This window comes from Felis catus, chromosome D1 (assembly GCF_018350175.1).
Source record: "Felis catus isolate Fca126 chromosome D1, F.catus_Fca126_mat1.0, whole genome shotgun sequence".
Taxonomy (NCBI): Eukaryota; Metazoa; Chordata; class Mammalia; order Carnivora; family Felidae; genus Felis; species Felis catus.
In genome coordinates, this window is record NC_058377.1 from 18,204,458 (window position 1) to 18,224,319 (window position 19,862).

Here is a 19,862-nt window from a genome sequence, read left to right on the forward strand (position 1 = left end):
CCTCGGCGACGTTCACTGAAGGACCTAGTGCGATGCCACTTCTGTCCGGCATACCATTCTGATTCTTATCTGGGTAATCAGATTCACTGAAGGCAGGCTGAAGCGAAGGAGCTTTGTGGCTCATGCCCTTCTGTGTGAGAACGTCGCCGAACTGCATTCGGTTCCTGATTTGTTTCTCTGCTTTCCTCCTCTACCTCTCCTAGGTCTTTGCTCCTATCTTCCTGTCCCCTCTCAGATCCCTCCTCCACCTTCCCTGACCCCCTCAACCCTATGGAACAGTAACCCTGCCCTAATCCCACCCCTCTTGTCCATGCTCCATATCCCTGCCTCCTTCTGTGCCTTACATATAGCCCAGCCGAAGGCAGGGGACTGGCCTCTCTGCTGCTTCTCAACCCTGGAGGCCTGCGTGACCTCAGCAACCCCACTCTCCCCAGCCGCCTCCTTTCCCCATTTCTTCCCAGCCCTCTCTCCTTTGTCTCCTCAGATTGGCCAGTGGCACGTGGCTGATGGCCTCAGCATGGACAGCCGCCTCTACGCCTCCAACATCTCCGACAGTCTCTTCAACACCACCCTGGTTGTCACCACCATCCTGGTAAGCGGGGTGGTCCTGGGCCTCCCAGCTGCAGCTCCCCACGGTGCCTCTTCCAGCTCCAGGAGCTCCCGGGGTCCCAGTGAACACGAGACGGGCGCTCTAATCACAGCACCGAGGCCAATTTATGACAGTGTAATTAAACTCGAGTTGCTGTTTCATATGGAAATGATATTTGATGAGTTCCAGAGCAGCTGGGGAAGAGCGATGGGGTGAAGAGACACCACAGTCTGTGCATACCTCTTCCAGGGGCACCCTGACAGCCAGGGTGCTGTGCATGGCCCAGGGAAGGGAACCGTATGACAGAGAAGCCCAGCAGGGGGCTGGATCCGGTCTACCGGGGTGGCCCCTACTCTTTCACGGCAGCCTACTTTGCTTGGTGCCTACTGTGTACCAGATGCCCCCCTGCAGTGGACATCTGAATTCCAGTGGGTTTTTATGGCCTGTTTCTTCATTTCCAGATGGTCAAAAGAAAGTTCTCAATCTATAGAGCAAGGGACCATCTGCCTTTTTTATTTGATTCAATTCTCCTCAACAATTACCAAACCCTTCTCCCCATGGATCAGGCACCGTGTTCATTCCTGGAGACACGAAGATGAAGAAGACTCGGTCTCTAGTCTCAAAGAGGTCATAATTTAGTAGGTGGCCTGGGTCAAGTGCATTCATGGCCAAGGTTGGCCTTTTCCCCCGTGACGATCTCGTGTTTTAAAAGATGTATCCGTTAAACCAACTGCATATATTAAGCAATAATTAGTTTGTTTCTCTCCCCTCACTCTCCCCTTTTGATTAATCAAAAGCATATTTCCCTGCCTGGCACAGTATCTTATCAGCAGGAGGTAACCAATGCTGCCACACTGATATAAGTCCAGCCCAAAGCAGAGACTCGATGCGCTGGGTAGTCTGCTCAGCCTTATCACTGCTACATGCGCAAGGTCTGCAAATGCGTCTGTTTCTTTAGGCTTTTTGAGATAATGAAACAGCTCAGGGACCTCCATCACTTCATTCATGAACTCCTGGGGCACAGGAACCCTAGACTAGAATTCTTGATCTGCGGGCAGACTGGGGTAAAAGTCAGGAAAGAGGTGCACAGCTAGCCCTATGGGGGTTAAAGGAGGAAGGGGTTCCCATGCCATCAGGAAGGTTAGCAAAGCCTCCCGGAGAAGAAGGGACACAGAAGACAGGCTCCAAAAGACAGGGAGAGATGGGGAGGGAGAGGTGAATGAAGAACAGCATTGTGGGCATTTAGGAAGTGCTGAAAAGGGCCAGTTTTCCAGGAAATGGGCATTGGTGGAGGGGGGAACAGGAGGCCAGAAAAGCAGGCTACGGTGCTTAGGAACTTGAATGCCACGCTGTTGAGTGTTCCCTTCATGTGAGAAACGGAGTCACTGAATATTTTCATTCGCTTTTTCAGTGAATATTTGGGGGACACTACTGTATGCTGGGTGCTGTTGTGGGTACCCAGGAATAGACAGAGCTGAGATCACAGGCGTCAGTTTGGACCCATTGAGCCAGGGAAATCTGAGCAGAGACCTGACGGGGAGAGGTGAGAGCCAGGTGGCTGTCCGGGAAGGAATATTCCAGGCGGAAGGAGGAAACAATTGGAGTGAAGGATGGAGAGAGCAGTTCCAGCTCCCAGATTATTGGTCACTCCCCGCTGTCAGCTCCAGCTTTAGCCTCTCTGAACCAACCTGGAAATGCCAGAAAGATTGGAGAGTGGTGGTATCACCACAGCCCCTGAGGGCTCCTAGAGCCTGGCTGAGCTGGGCAGTGGTGAGCTGCGGTCCTGGCCAAGGTGGGGGGGAGGGGTCAGCACACAGCATCACTGTTGGGACCTCCCGCCCGCAGGCTTCTGGAGTCCCATGCTGTCCGTCCCCAAAGCCCGTGCTCTCACTGAGGCCCATTTACCTCTTTCACCTGAGCACGACCTCCTGAGAGGCTCCCTTTCTCAATTTCTCAGTCTACCCCCCATACTCCCTACCCCTCTGTCAGCGTGGTCTTTCTGAAATCAGAATTATCCTGTTATTTCGTCACTTACAATCCTTCAGCACTGCCCAGGACCCTCCACCCCTGCACTCGGAGTAGAAACCCCTCACAATCAAGCCCAGCCTGCCCTACCTGCTTCCTCTCCACGCAACTTGGGATCTAGCAGTACCAGACTGCACGACACTTCCTCACTGTATCATGCCCTTCCCTGCCTCTGCACCTGCTGTTCCCTCAGCCCAGAATACCCTTCCCCCGAAATCTCATTTCCAACTGGAAATGCCTCTGCACCCACCCTTCAGACCTCTCTTCAGATGTCACTTCCTCCGTGAAATCTTCCCTAACCTGACTCCTGCCCGCCCCTGTCTCTAGCATTTTGCCCACACCTCCGTGGTGGCATTTCTCCTATCAGATGTTGTTGTTTACACTCTATATCCCCTTCTAGAATGGGAACTCCTCGAAGATTGGGGTTCCTGATGCAAAGTAGGAGCTCGACGATTAGAATTTGAGTAAAGGGGTTCCTTCCTACAGGGTAGAAGGATGTCCCTTAAAAGCCAACGCGAGTTTGAGAGGGAGATGGGGACATTGCTGGGTTGTACTTCCTGCCTCTCAGGGGCTGGAATTGGATGGTGCTGAGAGCTTTGGCACAGACCCACGGGGACACGGAGACCACAGGGGTGTGTTTCCAGATGGGGAAAGTCAATCCAACTCTGTGTGTGTGTGCACACGTGCATGTGGTTCCCATATACACACGTGTGTTCATCAACTGTGACAGCAGGGCACTTTGGTGTCGGGTGACGTTTAACAACATGGTAAGTATGATCCGGACACACATCTTTTCTTGTGCCTGTGTGTCTAAGATGGCTGCTACAACTCTCATGGGGAACAATTATCTTAATTTAGTCCCCGGTGACCATTTGTGGGTTATCCTTGGCAAACAGTAATCCTGAATGACTCACCCCTTAACGCTCAGCACATATCCCTGTCGTCTCCTGTTCTTGTCCGGGTACACTTGGGACATGTGAATGATTTATTGGTTAATAGCAAACACACAGAATTAGCCGTAGCTCTTAACTCCTTGAGCGCTTACCCCGAGTTGAACATTTTGCCTGTGTTCCCCTTTCCCTTCTCCCAACACTCATGCCAGCACAGAGGGGCTCCGGCTCCAAGCCAGCACTCGGCCCCCACATTTTTCAAAGTGCTAGTGAGCCCCAACCTTCCCGACAGTTTGGCTTTCCCACGTTTCCTCCCTCTAAGATCGGCTTTTTTTTTTTTTTTTGGATGTTTATTTTGTTTTTGAGAGAGAGAGAGTGTGCGCACGCAGGGGAGGGACAGAGAGAGAAAGAAGGAAAGACAGAATCCCAAGCAGGATCTGCACCCTCTGTGTAGAGCCCAATGCAGGGCTCGAACTCACAAACCGTGAGATCATGACCTGAGCTGAAGTTGGATGCTTAACTGACTGAGCCATCCAGGCACCCCCAAGATTGGCCTTTTGTATGTTTACTATGAACGTGCCGTGAGTGTTAAGTTAATTTGAGAGTAGAATGTTTCTGGGAAAAGAATTTCATGATACTCCCTGGGATAAGTAAAGGTAGCCTGGGATGTTGCCAACCCAGGGCTGGAACCCCCAGCCAAGCCCTGTCCTGGCATTGTGCATTCACTCAGTCCACAAGGGCCTGGTGCCGGAGCCAGATAGGGGTACCAGAGAAGGGGAAGAGTCCGTCCAGGCCCCACTTACATTTTACCTGGGAGCATGGCCTAGAGGATGACTGGGCCATGTGAGGCAGTGAGAGCTCCGAGAAATGAGTTGGCATCAGAGGAGGCGATGGGACCCCCAAGGACAGAGGTGAGTTAGGTTAGGCGGGAGAAAGGGAGGGAGAGCAGCTGGGGCAGAGAGAAACCCTTGAGTGGAGGACAGCTGGTGTGGAAGACAGGAGACTGGCCCACCTCATGGACATGGCAGTGAACTTGGCCATGAAACAGAACCAGGCCACCTTCGACACAGAGCTCCCTCTCCCCGACAAACAGCCTTCTGCCTTCTTCTCTCCTACTTCACACTCACAAAATCACCCTCCTGTACCCTCCCCTCATGACTTCTGGGCTGTCTGACTCTCAGTCCTCCCCAACCCTGAAGCCCCTTCTGACTTGAGCTCAGCAAACCAGTGTCTCAGCACGTGTGTCTCTTAGCCTCTAGCACGATCTCCACCTTGATGCTCAGCCATCTCATCCCGTGCGGGTCCCAAGCCCGGTCGTCCTCACCACCCCCACTCACAGCTACCCATCAATGGTCAGCCTCCCGACTTCCTCTGGGCCTTGGTACTCCCTGGGCCCACGTCTTACCCCTTCCTTGTCATATCCCCTGAGCCGTTCTGCTAAGCCCTTTGCACACCAAGCCCTCAGTCCCGCCCCCAACGTGACTCTGAGGCCTGGCACGGATTCCCTCACCTCTGTCCCTTCCCCTCTTCTCTGTGTCCACGTCCATGTCTCCACCTCACCTACGGGCTTCCTTCCCAGCTTCTTTGTCGCCTTGGCCCTGTCCCTTTCCACTTGCCCCCAGGACCTCACTGCACCAGCTAGCGCCTGTCTTCCTTCTCTGATCTCTCCTTCTCATGGGATTCTTCCTTTCTACCTGCAAATACACCCTGGTCTCTCCCATCCTCAGATACCATTGCCACCCCCTTGCCCACACCCTGCTGCCCCTCCAGCTGCCTCCAGCTTGGGGGATTGTAAGTCGTGGTGTTGGTGGGCCCTCGGGGAATCCTCCAGCCCAGTGGTTTGCAGATGGGGCAACCGAGGCTGGAGGAGAGACGAGGCCGGTAGAAGGTGGGTGGAGAGGCCGTGTGCCTGCCTGCCTTTATCTCCTGACTTCTCAAAGTTCTGGTATGTTCTTTCTCGTGCACCTTGCATTCACTCCCCATTCCTGTGGAGTCCTGCCGCCCCGCTGCACCTGCCATGGGAGGGTTGCCAGCAACACCTGGCCAGGGGCCCCCTTCACAGCCCTGCTTCATCTCTGTAGGGGAACGTGTGCACCCTCCTTCCTGAACCTCCTTGCTCCTTGGCTCTCATGGCCCCATTCTCCTGATTTTCAACTTTTCTGGTTGCTTCTGCTGTATCTTCTATGGCTGCTCTTCATTTTCCCACTGTCTAAGATCAGGGCCTTGTCCTCTTGTCCCCCTTCTGTCCTCCCTCATTTCTTCCCCCGCCGATGGCCTCACATTTCCTGCAGCTTCAGCCGTCCATTCTGTACAGAGGCCTCCCAGTCCCTGCCCGGGTCTTGCCCTCAGTCCACATTTTAAGCCTTCGGTCAGGGGTTTCCTCCGGGATAGCCTGCCGGCACCCCAAATTCAACACGTCCCCAATCGTCTTCCCTTCCAGACCATCCATGCCCGTGATGACACCTTCCTCTGGACATCCACCCAGGCTCCAACAGTCTGAGGACCCCTACCCTCTGTACCCCACACCCCACCTGCCCTCAAGCCTGGCCCTCTCTGTGTTTCTTCCAGCTCTCTGCGCTCTATCCTGAGCCAAACTATGGCTCAGGACTCAGTATCTCACATCAGGAGAGAGTCTGCCCTAGCCCCAAGATGCTCTCTCTTATTATTTAAGATTCTTAATCCTTAAGTCTTTCAAACCATCCATGTTCCCCTACTATGTACGTAGGCTGTGCACCCACCTTGCCCTGGCACCCAAGGCCCCTCTGACCCTAATTTATCCTCCGGGCACACAAGCCATGCTCCAACTGAATGGAGGGTCCCTTGTCCCCTAAAGAGGCCATACTCCTTCGCACTCAAGATTATGCCCTTGATCTTGCCTTTCCCCTGCCTCTGATGCCTTTCATTAACACCACTCCATCTGTATTCCATCCCCCTCTGGAACCCAGCTTGGGTTTTACCTCCCCCATGGAAACTTCTCTGGACGTTTTCACCAGAGGGACCCACCCCTCTTCCCAGAGCTCTCGTGGCTGGACCTGCTCTGCCTTGGGTTGCATTTGGTCAGTACATGTTCTTACCTCACCCGCTATATTGTCAGTATCCTAGTATCTCATAATGCCGTGACAGGTCCATGTGGAATAAACCAACAGAAGGGAAAGAAAGAAAGAAGGGATGGGAAGGGGGTGAGGTCAAATGATGACCTTGCACCAGAGGGAGGAGCTTCAGCTTGACTCTCTGTGCATTGAGACCCGTGTGTTCCTGGTAAGAGAAGTGTCTTGAGGCCGGGAGGGGAGCTAATTGCCACCTCCAGAGCAGCCCATCGCCCCAGTCACTTCCGTCCCTCTACCTCGTCTCCTCCCCGACCTCTGCCCCGGCACCCCCATCCCTCGTGGCTGAGACACCAGGGCTAAGATGAGAATGACAGCTGCCCAGTTTTGCTGCAGGAAAACCCGTATTTAATGCTGAAGGGGAACCACCAGGAGATGGAAGGCAATGACCGCTACGAGGGCTTCTGTGTGGACATGCTCAAGGAGCTGGCAGAGATCCTCCGGTTCAACTACAAGATCCGCCTGGTCGGGGATGGTGTGTACGGTGTTCCTGAGGCCAATGGCACCTGGACGGGAATGGTCGGGGAGCTGATCGCTAGGGTAAGGAAAGAACAGGTGGTCTAGACTTGGGGATGGGCTGGGGAGGGGGAATTGAAGGGCATGAGGTTTGCTGAATGCTCATGAACCATCCACGTATTCAGGCAGTCATGCCTTTTTCATGTACCTGTCCATTTTTTTGCACAAATCTTTTCCGTGCCGGCACCGAGCCAGGCACTGGTGGTAAACGTTAGTGATGCAGACCGCCATGATCCCTGCCCTGTGGCTCTCCCAGTTCAGCACCTGTAACAGGTAATGGAGGTCTTGACCCATTAATGCGGATTTGAGGTTTGGGTTTGGGGTCCGTTTTCTGGATACGCCTGGTGCTTTCTGTTCGTGCCGACGATTTTACGGCTCGGTAGCACCCCCTGGCAGAGCTCGGGTGGGCCCGGGAGAATGGAACACGCCACAGCAGTTGACTTTGACACTGGAGAAGTGCCGGTCAAGGGAGACAGGGTAAAATAACAGGGGGAAAAGGTTCAACCGTCAGAGGAGATGGTCACAGTCACGGCTGTCTTGTTATTACTTCTCGTACCACTCTCTGCTGTCGTTAACGTGCTTCTACAGACCCGAGCCAAGGTGCACTCGGACAGGCTGTAGATTTTCAGGGTGAATGTGGGGAGTTGGTTAAAATGCAGGCGAGCATCGTAGAATGTCAGTCATCTGTTTGGTTAGAGCAAGGATATAGAAAGTTCTTCCTGGGGGACATCTCTTGTTTCCTTGGCCCACAGTATTAACCGCTGTACAAATTAATTAAGCCGTTACTGTTTCACGGCCCCTATTTCCGTAACCGAGTTTTTGTGGCCGGGTCCTGGGGATGGGCACTCAGTGCAGAGAGCACAGACCTGGGCTCCTAGCACGACCTTGAACCAAGCCCTTTCCCTCCCTGTGCTTTCCACGTGCAGAAGGAGCCCCTGCAGCCTCCCAGTGAATGCCAACGTGCATTTACATACATTATCTTGAATCCTCTTTAAACATACCCTGTAGCTCGATGTTATCCTCACTTTACAAACGAGCCCTCTGAAGCTCAGAGGGCTCGAATGACTTGTCTGAAGCCACATAGTTAGTATGAGACAGGGCTGGGATTTGAACCCAGATCTGTGTAACAGCCGGGCCTGCGCTGTTCTCACCGCCGCACCCCACCGCGGCTGGGCTTTGATGTCACCAAGAAAGGTACCCTTCCAACTGGGCCCCGCCTTCTCTCCTTCCTTTTCATGCTCCCTCCCTCCACACTGCTCTTCCCTTCTGCCTGACTTTCTTCTTTTCTTCCCTTCCTACTTTCTTCCCTGCCCTTTATCTCTTGAGTTAATACGATTTTAACCCTGTATATGTACCAGGCTTGGGGTACAAGACACATTTTTGCCGTGATCGTCTTCAAGGATAAAAATATCTGTTGGGTATTAAATAAGCAGTCTTTGATGCCTCATGGTGAAATGGTTTGTATAGACAGGAGCACGAAAAGCTATTTAAGAGCTGAGGAGAAGGGGTGCTTAGGAGATTGCCTGGCTGTATAGACAGCATTTGCAGTGACCCGGCAGGATACATAGCAAGACTCTGAACCCTCCAGTGTGAGCTGTTTCAGAAGTGAGGCCTTGCTGGCAAGGAGAGGCTCTCATACAGAGGACTGACCAATCAACAGAAGGCCACAGAAGGCCTAGGGAGCCCAGGGAGCATTTCACAGGGGCAGGGCATAGGGGTGAAGATTTCCTCCAGAGAGCTGTCTGCTATCTTGATTTTTTTTTAAATGTTTTTATTTAGTTTTGAGAGAGAGACAGACAGAGTGTGAGCGGGAAAGGGGCAGAGAGAGAGGGAGACACAGAATCCGAAGCAGGCTCCAGGCTCTGAGCTGTCGGCACAGAGCCTGACACGGGGCTCGAACTCACACGCCGTGAGATCATGACCTGAGCTGAAGTCGGATGCTTAACCGACTGAGCCATCAAGGTGACCCTGTCTGCTATCTTTGAGATTCGAGTCCACCCTGCTGATGGTGCCCATGCTTCAAACTCCCATCCCCCCCCCCAAAAAAAACAGATTTTTTATTTGCATTTCACTGCAGAGGTGGAGCCCGGTGGTTAAACCCCAGGAGGCTGACCTGCCATACCTTTTCCTTCTCTTACCGGCAAACTTGGTCACCTTGAGTCCGTTTCTTCAGCCCTCCTTGGCCTGCCTGGTGACTGGTAGGACGACTTCAGGGATGTCAGAGTTAGTGTATAGCCAGTCCCCTTATCAGCCCCCTAATGAGCTATGACATGGACTGGCAGGGAGAGGAGAGGAGCCTGGGACTCAAGGACACGCGGCTACACACTGAATGACTTAGGCAATCAGCCAGGGATCTTCAGCATCACCCCAGATTGGCTTTCAAGCCCAAACCCTTGCTGCTTTGGTCTCATCTAGACATAGCTACTCATATCAACTAATTAATTACTGAAACCATTAATTCAATAAATATTTGTTGAATGCCTTCTGCTATTCCAGATGTTGGAGATACAGTGGGGGGGGACCCCATAAACGCAGACACTGCCCTCATGAAACTTACCAGCGAGAGACAGATGTTAATGAAGGATCACATGCATATAGAATTTCAAACCGTTAGCGCAAGGGAGGAAAAGTAGAAGGAGCCGTGAGGACGTATCGGAGGGCAGTGGGATCCAGTCTCAAGAGGCGAGAGGGCAGGGGAGGGAAGTCGTCCCTCGGGAAGTGACATTGGAGCTGGTATCTGAAGAATGGGAAGAGCATGCCAGCCCAGAGGCTGTCTGGATGCCACTGGGATTGATTCTGGGCTGGAACGGGTGATGCTGGGACCGCCACCTTCCCCAGGTTCAACAATTAGATGTGTCTGCCAAGATGTTCCCTAGGTTTCCATTAGTCCTAAAGCCAAGATCCATCCTGTCGTACACAAACATTGCAGAGGCTGGAACGGCAGGGCCTTGAATGTCCCAACCGAAGGAAACCTCAGAGCTCACCACATCTAAATCTGTCACTTTTGCAGACGAAGCAAGGGAGGGTCAGAGAGGTCAAGTAACCTGCCAGAGATCATGTAGCTAATAAGTACCGAGTCCACATTGAAGCCCTGGGCTCTCCGGCTTCAGCGCTCATGGTCTGAGAGAGCACAGATCCCGATGTTAGACCTAAGCTAAAGTTTCAGTCCTTGCGCTTACTGGCTGTGTGTTCTTTGGCAAGTTATGTTATCCTTTCTGTCCCTTCTGCAAGCCTTCAGTGTTCATTGGGAAGAATTTTAAGGATTTAAAATAACACACACACACGGGGGCACCTGGGATGGCTCAGCCAGTTAAGCATCTGACTCTTGATTTCAGCCCAGGTCATGAGCTCACAGTTCGTGGGTTCGAGCCCCGTGTCGGGCTCTGTGTTGTGTTGAGCCTGCTTGAGATTCTCTCTCTTTCCCTCTCTCTTTGCCCCTCCCCTGCTCAGTCTCTCAAAAAGTAAATAAACTAAAAATAATAATAAAATAACACACACATACAGAGGGTTTGACATACAGGAGGTATAGGAGTTGCCTTAAGTCAGGGCTCCCTAGAAAACTGAGCCCAAGGGGGAAGTTCCCATGCTAATTGAGGGAGTGCACTTCCAAGGCAGCAGAAGTGAGGGGGAGGGGAGGGGAGTGGCAGGGCAAGAGGACATCTGTCCGTCCTTATAAAGGAGTACGTCCCTGGGCTGGCCATAGCTCTGCTCCAAGCCCAGCTGAGTGTTCGCTCTTCAGAGAGACCCAGGAAAGTGCCACCTCACCAGACAGCCGGTAGCGATGGGGAGGAGAACGCACCTGCTGAGTCTCCTCGGCTGAGGTTCACCCCGCAGGGTGTCACCTCCCCATGTGCCCCAAACCCCGTGGCCGCCTTCAGACAAGTCAGATCCTGAATCAACAGTGACAGCTCCCCTAATTCAAGCCGCAGCCGATGGGTGTGAGCAGCTGACCCCCTTCCTGCCTGCGGCCTTGTCCAGTGACAGAATGTGCTGCGGATTGTTGGGACACAGCTGCTGTTGCGCCATCCGTCCGGGGGCCACGGGTGAAACTGAGCATGACTCCGTCCCCCTCCTCGCTGGGGGAGCCCGGAGGCGAGCCTTAGCTGGTTTCGACCAAGAGTGATTTTTTTTTTTTTAAGTAAGCTCAAAGCCCATCGGGGGGCTTGAACTCACGACCCTGAGATCAAGAGTCACATGCTGTATGGACTGAGGCAGCCAGGCACCCCTCAGGAATGATTATTATTAGGCTCCTGGCGGTACACCAGGTTGTGTCTCCGTGACCCCCTCTTGTTCAAGGAGAATGCCTTCCCCCATAGGAAAAAAAAAAAAAAAAAAGGAAATTAAGCCCGTCATCTGTTAACAGCTGCAAGTGAAAACAGTTGTTCACAACATCACACTGAGGTAAGCCTGAGATTCCTGTTGGGGGCACAGCGGTCCTGGGCCAGTGCATCCGCGCGCACTGTCCACGCCTGTGGCTTTGGGGGCTGCTCACCCACGTGGCACACGTGACATCTGGGGGAAGAGACCGTGTAAAGGGTGAGGCCCCCGGGGTGTGCATGGACAAGGCTGCCCACCCGCTTCCCCTGGACAGCCAGCAAGATGAGGCCTGGTTGGCCTGCAGTAAGAGAGACGGAGGCTAGTTATAAAGGGGAATCACACCCCACACACAAGGGGCCGATAGCCCTTGGCTAAGGAACCTCTTTCTGTAGACAGTCTGAAGAGCACAACAGCTTCCCGCATGTCTGAGTGACACGGAGTGAAGTACAGAGGCGTGGGCCATCTCCAGTGGGTGTTCGAGAGCCTCAGAGTTCACGTCCGTTATCACCCGCTTATCCAAGGCTCTCGGGCTTGGACACATGGCCTATTAGTTGTAGAAGACCATTCAAGCATGTGTTCTGCATCTGTTTGGGAATCATCGGAATATGTCTCTTGGCACAAATCCCATTACAGGTGGGAATGTGCTTGGAGTGACAAGTAGATTCACATAGACTGGACCAGGTGGGTGGCCTCTCCCCCCGGTCCCGTGGTTGAGCCGCAGAGGTGAGCGGGATGAATCTATTTGGGGAGGCTCTCGGATCTGGATTCGTTTGGCCCCAGTCAGATCCTTCCTGGATGAGCCCGTAGCAGGCTTGCCCACAGTGATGGTTTGTCTTGATGGAGGTGAACTTGGAGGAGAAGGGGTGGATTGAAGTAGTGTGAAGAAGGAGGTACCCCAGGAACAGTCTCCGGGGTCCTCCTGTTTCACTCCAGTAAACTTACTTACGGTGGTAATTGAAATTGTTCAAGGTATTCAGATACAAAGATGAGTGGATGGCTCCCGGGTCTCTCTTTGATGGGAGAGAGTTGGGTAAAAGTTGGGTAAAAGTGAGAAAGGCATTGATGGGGAAGAGCAGGGAATGGACCGAGGGCTGGAGGACCGGCTCCTGATTCTGCTGGTGACGTGTAGGAGAGCCACCTGCAGGAGGTCATGTTTGACCAGAGTCTTTAAGGGCGAAGAGAGGTTGGCCAGGCACAGGAGGGACATGGAGAGCGAAGAGCGTGCCGGGAGGGAAGGAGCATGAGCTCCCAGGCTGAAGATGCATGGATATTTCCATTTTAGGTTAGGATGCCTGAAACAGAGCATGGTGGGAAATGAGGCTAGGAAGCAGGCAGCGGTCATTGATGAAGGTCCCACGTGACGAAGGGCCCCCAGTGTGGAGTGTGGGCGGCTGGAGGAGTGGGACAAGACAGAGGCAGGGAAGCCTGCCTGTGCAACAAATGTCTTGGCTTTCTTAGACTCATTTCAGGAGTAAACTTTTGGATCGTGGGGCTACCTCCTTTATGCCTTGTCTGGATGCCTCTTGCTTCTTTGGTTAAGCCATTAAAAGGCTTATAATAGATCCTACTTGTCAGTGGTCAGATGGTGAATCCTTTAAATTGTCTTTTTTTTTAATAATTTTATTTTAGAGAGCAAGAGAGCATGCACAAGTGGGGGTGAGGGGCAGAGGGAGAGAGAGAGAGAGAGAGAGAGAGAGAGAGAGAGAGAATATCTTAAGCAGGCTCCACGCTCAGTGCAGAGTCCAGTGTGGGGCTCGATCCCACAACCCCAGGATCATGACCTGAGCCAAAATCAAGAGTCGGATATTCAACTGATTGAGTCACAGGTGCCCCTTCCCTTCTGATTTCTTAATGAACATGTATTTTACACAAGTGAAAATGGGGTCATAGTATATGTTAATACAGAAGTCGCCAGGACACAGGGACCAAATGAGAGTGGACCACAAGAGACCGGTATTTCAGTAAGAAGACTCCTAGATTTCTAACTTGGACATCGGGGTGGATGGTAATGCCAGTCGTTGAGGTGGAAAATTCAAGAGGAAATCAGGTCTGTGAGGAAAAGGGAGGACGAAGTTAGCTTCGGAATGGGGAACTGTGAAATGCCTTTCAGACATCCAGGTAGAGGCATTCAGCAGGGAGTTGGCTACAGTGGGCTCGGCACACTGATGCTGTGGGTGCTAGGGTGCGCGGTGAATCGGAGGTGGTTGCTGAAGCCACGAGTGGGGAAGGAATCACCCAGGAGGAAAACACAGGCTTGGGAGGCTGCCGAAGGCCCCGGAAGGAAAATGGGTAAAGACGTTTTCCACCCCTTGAAAGGAAGTACAGAAAGTTAGCGATACAGAAGTCACTGGCAAGAGCAGTGTCGTGGGTGGCCGGATTGAGATAAGATGGCAATGGTCGAACCTGGGAGGAATGAATGGTCTGTAAAGAAGCCTTGCTTTTATGGGAAAGCAGGAGAAGGGGTTGTCGCTAGAGGGAGCTGTGGAGCAGAAAGGTTGGCTGTTGCTCAAAATGAACTCCCTATGGACAAGAGCTGCCCAGAGTTGAGAATGGGGGCGGGGGTGGGGGGGTGGGGGGGAAGGGGAGGATGCAGAGCCCGCCACGTGGCTGGAGCAGTGTCAGGGTTGGGTGACCATCAGGACCGGGCCGAGCACGGGGTGGGGGGTGGAGCATTTGTGAAAGGGTTTTGGAGTCCTGGCCAAGACGCGAGAACTTCTCCCCAAGGCGGATAACTGGGAAGCAGCGCCATCAGGGGCATATCCGTCCGGGCCGTTGTCTCCGGAATGCTTCACAAGATTCTGCCACTGCAGAAACCCATCCGAAACCGCTTTCACCAGTATTTACTCCTTACCCGTTTCACAACAGCGCCGTGAAGTAGATGTCGTTATCCCCATCGTAGAGATAAGCCACCGGAGACTTAGAAGTACAAAATGATTCTCCCAGTGTCCCACAGCCAGCAAGCGGAGAAGCAGGGTCAAGCCCAGGCACCAGTCCGCGGCAGGACACGATCTCACCTGCTGCAATGGCAGCCTCGGGTCCCCGCAGCCACCACTGGCATTCACTTTGGAGATGTCCCCCTAGGCAGAGGATTTGGAGGGTGCCCAGGACTTGGTACCCAGATCTGGCTCTGGCCTATGAAGGGTTTGCACTCCATCTGTGAAGGGCAAGAGCCGCGCAGATGGCTTCTGTGACCCCTTCTTCTCTCCCCCAGTGTGGGTGAGGCATTGTTGTCGGTTAAGCCCCGAGGACTGGTAACCAGGAAGGGGAGAGACTGCATTTCACATCCTCGGGACCCAGCTGCAAATCACATTCGGGAAGAGGAAGAGTCCTCCTCTGGCTTCAAAGTTCAGAACCAACCACCCTGTTGGCATTCAACACCGTGTTGGCAGAATGGCACATTTAGGTTCAAAGAGAAAAGGGCTTTGGAAGGCTTAGAACCAAGGCTCGTAAGCCTTTGACATCAAATCGCTCTTTCCAGTGACATTTTGATGAGTTAAGTGTAAATGAAGCTGAAATGCCTCCTTCCATCTCCCCTGCCGGGCCCCTTTGAGAGAGGATTGGGGAGCGAGTTTGCCAGAGGCCTGGTATTGTGGGCTGTCCGTGGCCTCAATCCACTTGGGAAGGTTGTCCAGAGACATTTTGCTGAACTAAAAAAATACCACAACTAGTCCCCCTGGGATTACTTTTCACCATGAAGCCAGACTATTTTAACTGCAAATAGGTCAGAGAATTCTATTCTTTAAAAGAAAGATACCAATCCAAGGGCTAAAACTGAGTGTTCAGCACCTCCCCCCATGTGATATCCAAGCTCAGGGAGAATTTTACTCTATCTTCCCCTTGGTTTCTGAATTTACTCAAATCAGGAAGAGATGGGGTTCAGTGATCACTCATTCATTCATCCAAGTACCCACTCCCTGACAAGCACTATTTGGATGTGAGGAATGGCCAGTGAGGAGTCCAGGGTCTACTCTAAGAGCCAGAAAGGTAAAGGAAGAATTACAGTGCCATGTGATATGCGCTGTATTAATAGTGATAATGATCATGGCTGACATTTATTGAGTGTTTCCTATGAGACAGGTGCTGTTCTAGGCACTTGACTGTATTAACTCATTTAGTCCACACAGCGATCAAATGTTGCAGATGAAGAACCTGTTCACGGTCAGGTGGGTAGTAAGGGGCAAGGACAGGTCTGGCAGAAGGACGGGCAAGGTGGTACAGGTGTGAACGGGGAAGGGCTTACCAAGGAAAGGGAAGTATTGAGGATGGAGAAGGATCCTCTTGGTAGAAGAGAATACTCTAGATGCGGCAAACGCCAAGATACATGCTGAGCAGCATGAGTGGTTCTGTGTGGCTGAAGTCAGACATGGGAAGGAGCAGAGGAGAGTAGGGCTGTAGGCAGGGGCCCGTTGTGATAGGACTCGTGTGTTTGGATATTTAAACTCTGTCCGGAAGGCTCACGGGGAGCTGTTGAAGAGCAAGATGGTCTGTTTTGTTGGAAGAAGGGAGCGGCATTATTGGCTCTGGCTTGGTCACCAAGGTTCCTCTGGCAGGAGAGAGGGGAATGGACTGGATTTGGGGAGACCAGATGCAGCCGTGTTCACTAGACAGATGTCCCAGGATCCAGGTGGATGGGATGGGCCTCGAATCAAGGCAGTGGCGGTGAAGGTGCCCAGAAAAAGATGGTGACATGTGGGGATCTCACCATTTACTTCTAGGGCCCATTGAGTGGGGTGAACGTCCCTTTTGTGTAAGCCTTTAAGTGTGGGTTTGGGCACCTGCCTCTCAGGGAAAGAGGGATGGCTGTTTGACTCTGGGAATGGCCCTTTCTAGAAGAGCATCGTGAGGGATGCAGGTCAAGTCGCAGTGCTGGCCTGCGACTCCCCGAGACCCGGACGGGAGAAAATCCATCCTGTCTGGCTCATTATTCACAGACCATTGTCCTTGAGAAGAAAAGGGCCAGAGCCCTGGACTGCATGTTGGGCCACGGCCGCCTCCGCCCTCCCTCTCAGCAGTCCCTGCCTTTACACGACTCTGTCTCATTTCTAGTTCTCAAAGCTTCTGTTCTGCCACGCACCTCCTTTTACCTACCTGATAAAAAGCCAATAAAAGCAGGGTTGAGACTACAGCCACACTCCCATTCTTCTGAGATGACTGTGACGGCGGCCACCAATACAGCTGGGCTGTCCTGTCTACCTCTGGGGACGGCCTCCCTCTCCCCATCCAGAGGCGACCTGCGCGCACCCCGCAAGATTGGGATGAGCCCCCAGATCCACCAGAGGGTTCTGCTAAGGCCTTCAGGTTTTTTTTTTCTTCCTCTTATTTCCCTTGGCTTTGTGGTGAATCAGGATGGGGGTCTCCTGTGCTCCAGACATTTGGTCACGTCTCTCCTGAGTTCCAAGCTGAGCCCCCAGGAAAGCGCATAGGACGGGAGGGGACTGATCACTCCTGACAAGGGCCAGGCACTCTATAGGAGCTCCACACGTGGCATTTCATCCAACCCTCATATGACCCGAGAGGCAGGAATTCTTGTTCCAGCGTGCACAGATGAGGATATGGAGGCTCAGAGTTGAGTGACTCACGCAAGCGCAGATACACCCCGGGTGGCCAGAGCCCGGGCTCCTGCCCCCTCCAGACCCCAATCTTGCGCTCTCCTCACTGCGCTGCAAAGAGCACATGTGAACTGCTGACTGGCACACAGAACGCTTGCGGCCGAACCTTCCCGACCTGCTGGAATAACGGGGAGGAAGGAATAGGCTGCAGGTGGCTCTGAGTGGCCGGCTTGAGAGGGACACCTGGATGACACTTCTGTCCTCCCTGCCGTTAATCCTGGGGGTGGGGGCTTTTGTAACTGCTTCCTTCTTAGAGGCTAAGAAGGCACAGCCCCCGAGAGGCCAACACCTGGAAGTGCTCGGATTTGAACCCAGGTTCCTTCCCTCTAGGAGCCCTCCAGCTAGAAGGGCAGGCAGACAAGCAGAAATTTCTAGAACACAGCAAAGCATTAAGAAACAGTTCCTTCGAATCCTACGGAACGAGGCGCCATACAATAAGCGTTCTTAGCATAAACTTAGAAAGGTCACCCATCAGCGAGTTTATGTCAATGCAGATGTCAACCCAAGGCTTAGAAAACCAGGCTATCAATTGAATAATCAATCAGCAGAAGGTAGTTTAACACGTACTATGTGTAGGTCACTGTGCCCTTTTACCCTCGGTGGGGGTAAGAGGACAGATCAGATTTGGTTCTGCCTTTGAAAGGTTACAGACGAGGTGGTGTGGAGGTAGGGGGAGTACAGACCCATCAGAGAAATGTTTGCTCCGGTGTGGCCACGGCGGATGTGAGTTGAGCCCTGAGCAAGGCGGGGCCAAGTAAGGGCATTGTGCATCACCTGTGAAGGTACACAACCTCAATCCTTATCTCCCTTAAAGTGGCCTTGTAGAATGTGAGGTCCAGAGAAGGTCGGCCCAGATTCAGGAAAAGACCTCGACAGGAATTGACACGGGACTCTCGGGGGATTGGGCTTCAGTCGTGTTCAGAGTTATATCAGCAGCTTCAGACTGGGAATTCCTCCAAACCCCATGGGCGTCTAGAAGCAGGCTGGGAAATTGTCAGAGGCTCACTTCTTGGGAATTATTTCCTCCTTCCCCACTGAGTGCCAGCTGTTAAGGGGAGCGAGGGGTCTGCAAAAGAAATGGAAATGTATTAATTAAGGCATCTGAAAGCCTTCTAAGAGATTGGCTTGCTGTTCAACAGAAGAGACAGGCAGTAAGGAATTGACGTGGGGCAGGGGTGGGGAAGGAAGCTATAGAAAATGGTATGTTAATATCTTCTAAGGGTACCCTGGTCCTGATTGCCCACCCCATATGGCAGAGGTAAGATGTTATCTGCAGGCTCATTCATATTCTGGGCTCTAAGAGCTCTTTCTCGAACTCCAGTTCAACACCTGGGCACTTAACCTCTGTCTCAGTCCCCAAAGTACGTTCTCGTTCACCACCTAGTTTTAGCATTTCAGCCCCTGATTATTCCTCAAGCCTGAGTCTAACCCTGGTCCTTGGGCTCCCTTTCTCCACAGGAGTAAGGATCCTACCCCTGCACTTGAGGCCAGAGCCCTAACTAACCCTGCTGATGTATTTCCCATCCGCCCGTGGGTACACTGATTCAACATCAGTTGTGGATTCAGGTAGATAAGACACGGTTCTTACTTGCACTGAACTCACATGCTATATACATAGAACCTCCAAATACAGTTGTACAGGTAGTATATTGTACAAGGAGTGAATAGGGCCTGAAACCTAACACTCGCACTGCTCACCAAGCACGTGCAGTGGTGGGGGCATGTATCCACCTGTAGATTCTCTTCCTACAGAGAAGCCTTTAGTTTGCCAAACCATGTGCCCACTACGCCTGCTGAGAGGATCAATTTTTTATAAGTCATACAATGGCCCCAGCTATACTTGGAATGAGGTCTAATGTATAAAAATAATGAGACCATAGTATGTGATACACGCAAAATGGAATCATACAAAACTTTGTGGGAACACAGAGGAAAAAGGAAACTGTTCGTCTCCAGGAAGCAGGCAGAACTTTCGAACAGAGCTAATGATAATAATAGCTATTGTTTATTGACTCCCTCCTACCTGTCAGACATTTATCATACATCATTTCCTCTCCAACAGCAATCTTAAAAGATAACTATTATGATTCACATTTTGTAATGAAGACGCTGAGGTTAACCCCAGCCTAACAGAGAGGCTAATTCAAGGTCACACGGCTAACAAGGGATTGATCTGGAATTCAAAGCCAAGCCTGGCTGACATCAAAGTCCACAGCCCTTCTAACACACTATGATGCCTGAAAGGGAGGTACAGTCAAGTTGGACCTTGATGGACAAGTAGGAAGTGGACAAGCTCCAGGCGGGGAAAGAGTTGCAGGCCGGGAACTGTGTGGGCAGACACAGAGTCTGAAATATTTGACAGCCTTAAGGAACGTGAGTAGTGCGATGTAGGCTCATTACAGGTTGAAGGGAGGTCAGTTAGCGTGAGGTGATGCGGGAAAGACATGGCTAGGCCAGGTGGTGAGGATCACTGTAAGCAGTTTGGGCTTGATTTTATTTTTTTAAGATGTTTATTTTTTTTTATTTTTGAGAGGTGGGGAAGGGGCAGAGAGAGGGATCCAGAGGATCTCCTGTCTGCACAGAGCCTGATGCGAGGCTCGAACCCATGAACTCTGAGACCATGACCCGAGCCCAAGTTGGATGCTTAACCAACTGAGCCACCCAGGTACCGCAGGAGTTTGGGCTCGATTTTAAAGATTTCAAAGATAGTAGGGAGTTTCTGGGTTTGTTTGTTTGTTTGTTTGTTTGTTTGTTTTTTAAGCAGAGGACTGACCTGAGTAGGTCCTTGGTGTAGAAACAGACCCCAAGGAAG

General features: G+C 52.2%; 1 protein-coding gene across 1 annotated transcript in view; it reads left to right on the top strand.

Annotated features, from left to right (window-relative positions):
* The window catches only part of GRIK4 (glutamate ionotropic receptor kainate type subunit 4), a 311,988-nt gene that overhangs the window by 228,176 nt on the left and 63,950 nt on the right, over positions 1–19,862 (top strand). The window contains 2 exon segments of the mRNA XM_045038428.1: positions 485–592; positions 6,945–7,148. Coding sequence (XP_044894363.1) covers positions 485–592; positions 6,945–7,148 — 312 coding nt within the window.